The 8309-nt window shown below is 36.7% G+C and overlaps 1 protein-coding gene across 1 annotated transcript; it reads left to right on the top strand.

Moving 5' to 3' along the window:
* Window positions 1-238: 238 nt before the first annotated feature.
* On the top strand, window positions 239-2428 carry LOC129942368 (alkylated DNA repair protein alkB homolog 8). The gene is made up of 4 exons (XM_056051264.1): window positions 239-440; window positions 498-1604; window positions 1694-1843; window positions 1919-2428. The coding sequence occupies exons 1-4, from the start codon at window positions 336-338 to the stop codon at window positions 2363-2365; spliced, it is 1809 nt and encodes a 602-aa protein (XP_055907239.1). The 5' UTR covers window positions 239-335; the 3' UTR covers window positions 2366-2428.
* Window positions 2429-8309: the final 5881 nt, after the last annotated feature.

Here is an 8309-nt window from a genome sequence, read left to right as displayed (position 1 = left end):
TTTCACGAACTGTCACTTTTTAGCTATTCGCTAACTAGCAAATTGTTAAACCCTTAAAAATAGGTTGCTTAAAATTTTGCTTTAATTTTGTTTGTGCGTTCCTTTGTTTGAATCTGAAAATGGACATTTTGTAATATTCCGTGAACGTACCCGATTGTTGATAATTTTCACGTTACGTAGATGTTAGCAATATGCTTTGACAACGATTACGTTGCGTTAATTCAATATTTATTTTATTTACCTTTCAGATTCAGATCCGGAGCAGAGGTGTGCTTTTCATAGCTGGAATTGCTTAACTTTTCAATATTTTTCATTGAAAATAACAAAATTCAACAATGACAACAATTAATTCAGATAAAAAAATAAGAAGAAAGCAAATACGATGCCGTGCCATCGTTTCTAGCGAAACAAACATTCCCCCATCCGATGAACCATCTTTGGTATTTACAAAAAGAAACAATCATATTTTTAACCATACAATTTATTAATAATTATAGTTTGTTGCAATTTGTAATGCTGGTCTTAGCACTGGTCTGACCGAGGACTCGGTTATTCAGGAAACTCAAAAATATGGCAAAGTATCGAATCTGACAATGATACCGAACAAATCGTATTGCTTCCTTGGTTTCGACATCGTTCAAGAAGCCATTAATGTTTTTGATGGCATGCATGGTCGGTCAGAGCTTGGACAAAACTCAACAGTCATATATATGTCCTATTTCAAAGGAACACCAGAGGTTGAAAATCCTATGGACAAAGAACTGCCTCCTGGAACGATTATAATTCCAGACTTTGTCACACTGGCGGAAGAATCTGCTCTTTTGGCGGCGATCAGTCAACCTCCAACAACAGGATCGTTAAAAAACAGATTAGTCAAGCATTTTGGCTACGAATTTCTATACGGATCAAACCTCGTTGATCCCGACAAACCCCTTAAAACAACAATACCCAAGGAATGCGATGTGTTGTGGCATAAATTAGGCAAGAAACAGCCATCTCTTAGCTGGTTCAAACCTGACCAACTAACAGTCAATGAATATATGCCTGGTCATGGAATTCCACCTCATGTAGACACTCACAGTGCGTTTATAGATCCAATTCTATCGTTGTCCTTAGAAAGTGATGTTGTCATGGACTTTCGTAAAAACGGCCAACGTGTCTCGGTTCTACTTCCACGTCGATCGTTGTTGATAATGTCTGATGAATGTCGATACGACTGGACACACGGCATAACCCCACGAGTAATGGATGTAATCAACACTCCAAACAATGGTCTAACAACCCAACAACGTAGTAAACGCACATCCTTCACATTTAGAAAGCTTCGATATACTCCATGCGATTGCAAATACCCCACTTTGTGCAATAGTCGAAAAACAAACTCATTGGAATCCAAAGAACCTCTTGAAAAGCTTGCCAAAAAGGTTGAAGAAATGAATGTGCATAATATCTATGAAAAAATTGCTAATCACTTTAGCGAGACCAGACACTCGCCATGGCCTAATGTTGCTCAGTTCTTGGACGCGTTTCCTCCTGGTTCGATTATAGTTGATATTGGCTGCGGAAACGGTAAATATCTATCAATCAACAAAGAAACTCTTCAAGTAAGAACCAAACAATATGTTACATATTTTGTAGAATAAAATATGGAAAAGAAACAAATATTTTTAAAGGTCAATTATTTTGTTTGCAGATTGGCTGCGATCGAAGCTCTGGCTTGCTAAGCGTTTGCTCATCTAATAAACAGCATGTTTTTAAGTGTGATTGTCTATCGGTTCCGATTCGCTCCTCAACAGCTGATGGCGTCATAAGCATTGCAGTCATCCATCATTTGGCGAGTGAAGTAAGACAATCAAAAAAGTTGCTTTAATTAATACAAAAGTATTGTTTTGTAACAATAACAAACTATCCCATCCAGGCGCGTCGTCTACAATCAATTACCGAGATGGCAAGAGTGCTTCGTAAAGGTGGACAAGGTCTCATTTACGTTTGGGCTAAAAATCAGAAGGCCAATTTGAAGAAATCTTCATATTTACGACAAAATAAAGCCGTTAACAAGGGTAAAATATCCGAAGACGAACAAAGGCAAAAGACCGAAAACGATAGTAAAGAGATGAATCTAGAAATTGATATTCAACTGCCCGTTCATACAAATCGAACTGAATTCCAGCAACAGGATGTTCTCGTCCCATGGAAACTTAAGTCGTCACAAGAATCAAGAACGGACACTTCGACTTTCCTAAGATTTTATCATGTTTTTGAGGAAAACGAATTGGAAAATCTTTGTAAAAAAGTATCAGACATTACCATTGAAAAAAGCTTTTACGATCAGGGTAACCATTGTATTGTTTTTAGAAAACTATGATTGCCATGTTATTTTATTTTAAGTAAAAGAAATAAAGTAGAATTAAATATACAAAAGGGTTAATCTGGTTGTTTTGAAATTATTCAAAGTGAAAGTCTAATATTTTTGATTTTATTTTCAGTGAAATTAAAATGTATGCTTCCTACATGGAAGACTGATGTTTTTGTCTTAGCTTAAAGTGATTTCAAAAACTATTAGAAATCCTGAGAAACAATGTGGTATCCGTTTAAGACTTGGATGTCAACTCAAGTACATTTGAAACGAAAGTTGCATTCAAATATTTACAACTGATTCCTGCATCAAAACTTAGACCACCTCTTAGTTTCACGAAACGAACTTAATTAACTTGTCTTTTTTATTTAAAAATTGACGACAATCTTTATTGAAAAAGACGCTTTTAGTGTCTTTTTAGTTTTAAAAACGGGTGGGGTCCAAAACTTGCTAGAAAATCAGTTGCAAATAAGTCGCAAAGAGGGTTTAGTCAATGTGCATTGGTTTTTAAATCTTGAAACATGTGAATATAAAGTGTTAAGGGTAATTCCACATTCGCGTAGTACGGCTAAGGAACGAATCACTGTACCTTACAGTAAGATTGAAACTGGGCTTTATAGTTAACCGATGAGCATTTCTAGAAGTGCGAGTATTATAGTTTAACTGTAGTTTATAGTAAGGGGAGGAATCCAAACCCATACAGCTATTTAACTAGAGCATTGTCCGTTAAATTAACGGTAAAAAAGGTTGACACAAGAAACTCATGATGTTATTGTCAACAATTATTAAGAGGCTTTGTAAGTTACTGGAACCTTGGACGTATGTATGTAGGTTTTGTAAGCCATAGCCAGATCAGGAGGAGAGAAAACGAGGACCGAAGATGGTATTCCATCTACACATAGAAGTAGATTTTTGTAACTTGAGATCTTTAAGCACTCGTGATAATGTAATTCTGGTAATGTACCATCAGATCTACGGTCTTCCTATAAGGCCTTGTGTTGTGGACGTGAATTTGAAGACTGGCCGGGCTGGAGCATTGGTTTTCATGCGGTCCATGGTGACCCAGCTATCTCAGTAGTTCGACTTTAATCCTTCTAGCTAAATATACGTCACTGTACAGATCATACAGCTCGTCGTTTCATCTTCTCTCCACTTCACTCATCTTCTATGTATACGGGACCGTTGATCACGAGAAGAATTTTTTTCTCGAAACGACCTAAGGCGACTTTAACCGCTTTTGTAATAGTCCGTGCTTCTGCAAAGTATAGCAGGACGAGGATGGTGAGAGTCTTATATAGCTTCACTTTGGTTGCTCGAGAGAGGGCTTTACTACTGGATTGCTTTCTATGCCCAAAGAAACAGCGTTCAGCAAGAGTAAGTCTTCTTTTGATCTCGGCACTGGTGTTGTTTTCTGTGTTGATAGCGGAGCCTTGGTAAATAAAGCCTACCTGAAAGTAACGTCTGACTATAATGACGTTTTGATCGAGCCGTTCGGTGCTGTTTTTTGATGGAACTCTGTTTTACTCTAAATTTATTTTTGCCGACTCTGCCAGCTCGTCCCTGTAGATGCTGTCATATCGTCGGCTAAAGATGCAAACCTCGCAAATTGCGATTTTTGAAAATATATCAAGTAGGCATTGAAATCTATGTCTGGATTAAAAAAAGGTCATTATTGTTGTAAATGCAGAAAACATATAAAAAAGAAAACAAATTATATCCACGTTGCCATTTTACAATGGGAAAACCACGTAAATCCACAGTTTAAGCAGAACAAGTGTCGTGAGAAAGAAGTGTGATAATTAAATTGTATTTTATTTATATAAAAAAGTTTCTATTTGAATTTGGATGTTTTAATTGAAAAAGGTATGTAAATTATTTAAAATCATTACAATTTCTGATTATAAAGATTATTCTTAGAGTAAATGAAGATGTTTTGTATGATTAAGTGGATATATAAGGTTTTCTTTCTTATGCAATTGATATCCAACAAGGATTTACAGGTTCTTTTTATTTTCTCTAACGAACTATATTTTAACAGTTCTTATGTTTTTACACTTCAACAACAACGTTGACGATTAAATTGGCGTTAAACTATAAATAATAAATTGGGTTGACCTGTTAAACTCACAAAACTCACTTGTGAAAGGGCAATTTCAAAAAATGTGTCTAGACCTCCGATCCCACTAAAGCAAGTTCTTCAATTACTTCCGAATGATCGACAAAGTTTTAATGAACTTCTGTTTTTGATACGGCCTTTAATAACTTTTAAAAATACCAGGTGGAGGAAAGCAATATCTCCAGAAGAAAGACTGGCGGTTACACTTAGCTAAACAAATAAAGATAATGTTTTAATTTAAAAAAATAATGTATCAATGCATTAAATAAACATAAAATGTAATTCAGAATTTAGACAAAAAAAATTAAAGGTTACACGTTCAAACTAACTAATTTGATTCCGAAGTCCGAATCGTTCCATGAATACGAATGATGTCATTTGTGTGATTCTTTCTTTTTAAAGCTCTCTTTGTTTTGGCCTTTTCGTTTCAAAACACGCAATAATTCAATTTCGACATCAAATTTTTCGCTTTCGTTAAGTGTTTTAAATGATGGTAACAAGGAGAGTAAAAATGTTTTGTCTTCGTCCAGATTTTCATCTTTTCTCTCCCTTGAAATCTCCAACAAATTTTGCTAATATTCATATGTCGTTTTCTTGTTCCAGTCGCTTGGATCGGTGTGGTTATTTCGGGTGTTCTCTGCTTCAAATTTTTATAAAATTCTTCAATTTCACAATTGCTGACGGTTGGGCGGTCTTCCATCGAGGACAAAAGGAAAGATAATTGCTCGAAGTAAACATATTTGCGCCGCTTAGTAGCTGCTTGACCTGATCTTACATTTTTTTGTTTACTGAGCTCACGGCGAAAACACGTCTTCAAATTTCACTATTTATTTTGAAGTTCTTTGACTAAAAATATAAAAGAAAACAGTGAATTTTTGAATAATTTGATATTAATTTCTTCTCTAAAATAACGATTTGTTTTTTTTTTTTAAGACCAGATACTTTCTTAATTTGTATTTTCTTAATCAAAAATATTATTTTCTATAGGTACCTTGCAACAGGAAACAGTTTTCGGTCTTTTCATTACGAATTTCTCACCGGTGAAATAACCCAACGAGAAATTATTAAGGATACATGCGACAAAATATGGATATGCCTTAAAGAAAATTATATGACGGAACAAACAGAAGATACTTGGAAACAAGTTGCTGACAATTTTTTAACAATTACAAATTTCCCCAATTGTATTGCCATCTAAATCTGGATCGAAGTATATGAATTACAAGAATTATTTTTCATTGGTTCTTATGGCAGTTACAGACGCGGATTACTATGCGTTGACATTGGATCCCAGGGGAGTGCAAGTGACTCACATATTTTGCAGCGATCGAACTTTGGGAAGAAGCTAAACAATGGTCAACTGAATTTACCACCAGATCAATTGCTCCCAAATGACAAAGGGGGAAAATGCATGCTATTTGTGTTTGTATCCGATGAAGCTATTGCCTTATCAGACCACATACAGCGACAGCGTCCATTTGGACGAAGAAATTTGTCCACGGACAAAAAAAAATATATAATTATCGCCTTACTAGAGCCCGAAGAATGGGGGAATCCTCCTTTGGAATCTTTGTGTCAAAACACAAACTAAAAAGTTGCTCAAATGGGCGACCGAATGGTTTCTGCATCTGCGCGGACTCGCGTATAAGTCCATAACAATTTTGAAACTAAAAGTTGTATGTGCGCGCCTAGCCTTAATTGGAAGGCAATTTTTTGGCAGCTGGCCAATCAGATGCTACAAACTTGCCTTACCTTCAAGTCCCTTGTGTCGCCTGAACCTGCCCAATCCCTATTCAAAACCACCAAACAAAATTTAATCTTCAAAAGGACTGACTAAAAGATTTTCTAGCCCTAGCAAAAATGGAATCTCACTATTGTAGATCAAGTTCATCTAAATTGTACTTCAAATCTATGTGGTAGGCAAAAACACAGCTGTATGATGGATATTCCAAAATTTGGTGTGCAGCACATGACAAGAAATCTCTCCCCATTACAGCTTCTAATGAAGTCTTTCATGATATGAATTTAAGCTTTTTTCGTCAAAAAAAAAAGAGTGTGAGGGTTGTGTGGGATATAGGACGGGAAAGGCTCAGGAACCACTCTATTTTGTACATATAGGGCTAAAAGATAAAGCTACCGAGTAAAAAATAGATATAAATCTGACCCTAATAAAAGAGTGTTCACTCTTGATTTACAATCAGTCTTACTTTCCCCTTAATCAAATGTATCGTCTTTGTACTACCGACAAAAACTAATAGGCCACAACTTTACAATGTTTGACTTAGCGCTTATGAGTTTTCATCCATTTTGTGCAATTTTCTCGTTGAGAACCAACGATTTTGAGGACATTATTAAACGGGTGCGCTACTCAAAATGTCACCTTATCAAATGCACTTCTCAATTTAATGTAAATTATTTGAACTTTGAATATTTCAAAAAGTATTCTTCACTTAAATTTATATCTTCAATAAGACCAGGGAAAAAAGGTGAAGATAAAACAGTGAACCAGATCCACGCTTTAAAGTACAACGATCAAGGCTCCATTGAATATGAATTGAATTTTTCTGACGATTGGAAATAATTGCCGCAACGAATAAAACCTTTCAATCCAATTTAAATTGACAAAATTTCAAAGTTATATGAGACTCTACCTATCCGAAGATAAATACAAACATCTTGAAGAGCTGAAGAAATCTCTCAAGCACCCGATGGAGTGTGTGCAGAAATCTTCGCTGAGTTGAACCACCTAACTCAGCTTGTCAACGAGCCAACCCGAATATCGGACGTTGAAGGTCGAGCAGAAAACACTCTTGACTTGTTTCTTACCTCTGACCCTGATAAGTACACTGTTAGTGTTCTATCTCCTCTAGGCACATCTGACCATTGTGTTATATCAGCAAATTTCTCGTGCAAAAATCCAATTAAAGAAAGAGCTCCTAAGAGAACCGTTTGGCAATACGAGAAAGCCAACTGGGACGGTCTCAATAATTACTTCAGGATCTTTAACTGGTCACTATGCTTCCTCGATAGTGACGTTGACGCCAGCGCTGATATGATCACAAGTTTGATTCTCCTGGGAATGAGAACTTTTATCCCGAATAGGGTTAAAAGCATCAGACCCAAGGGAAACGCTTGGTTTGATGCGAGCTGTAAAGAGGTTATTAGGGTCAAAGAGGTTAGTTTCCGTTGCTATAAAGCCAACCGTACTGAGGAAAGCCGGAAAAAGTTCAAACAAGCCAGGAAGGCCTGCAACGCCCATATTCGACGGACCAAATTTTTACATGACCAAAATTTACGGCAAAAAATACTGCAATGTCCCAAAGGCAGTAAAAATTTTTGGTCATTTGTAAAAAACATGAGGAATTCTTCCTCTTCTTCGGTTCCTACGCTCGTTGATAATGACACTCCTTTTGTTAGCTCTTTAGAGAAAGCTAATCTCTTTGCTAGGCAGTTCGCCGCCAATTCTACGCTGCCAGTGAGTGTTATGACTCCGCCTGTACTTGAGCGAGTTAGTGATTCTATGGGACCAATCTTTTTTCGCACTCGTACTGTGGCAAGAGTCCTAAGAGATCTAAACACACATAAATCTGCTGGTCCGGATGGTATCCCCGCTATTGTTCTGAAGAGGTGTTCTTCAACGCTGGCAAAACCACTGCGTAAGCTTTTTCATCTGTCCTACTCCTCAGGTCTCGTTCCGAGCGGATGGAAAACGGCATTTGTCCAGCCTATTCCCAAAAAAGGCGAATCTTCCTCACCCTCTAACTACCGACCGATTGCACTTACGTCCCTTCTTTCCAAGGTCATGGAAACGCTGATTAATTATCAGCTCAAGAAATA

Source organism: Eupeodes corollae, chromosome 1, assembly GCF_945859685.1.
Source record: "Eupeodes corollae chromosome 1, idEupCoro1.1, whole genome shotgun sequence".
NCBI lineage: Eukaryota > Metazoa > Arthropoda > Insecta > Diptera > Syrphidae > Eupeodes > Eupeodes corollae.
The sequence above is the reverse complement of the archived record's forward strand: the minus strand, read 5'-3'. Positions and strand labels throughout refer to the sequence as shown.

Excerpts from the sequence above, each read along its gene's own strand:
- LOC129942368 (XM_056051264.1), top strand. The coding sequence starts at position 336 with ATGACAACAATTAATTCAGATAAAAAAATAAGAAGAAAGCAAATACGA. Across the intron at positions 441-497 it reads CATCCGATGAACCATCTTTG|TTTGTTGCAATTTGTAATGC; the intron begins GTATTTACAAAA and ends TAATAATTATAG. Across the intron at positions 1,844-1,918 it reads TCCATCATTTGGCGAGTGAA|GCGCGTCGTCTACAATCAAT; the intron begins GTAAGACAATCA and ends TATCCCATCCAG.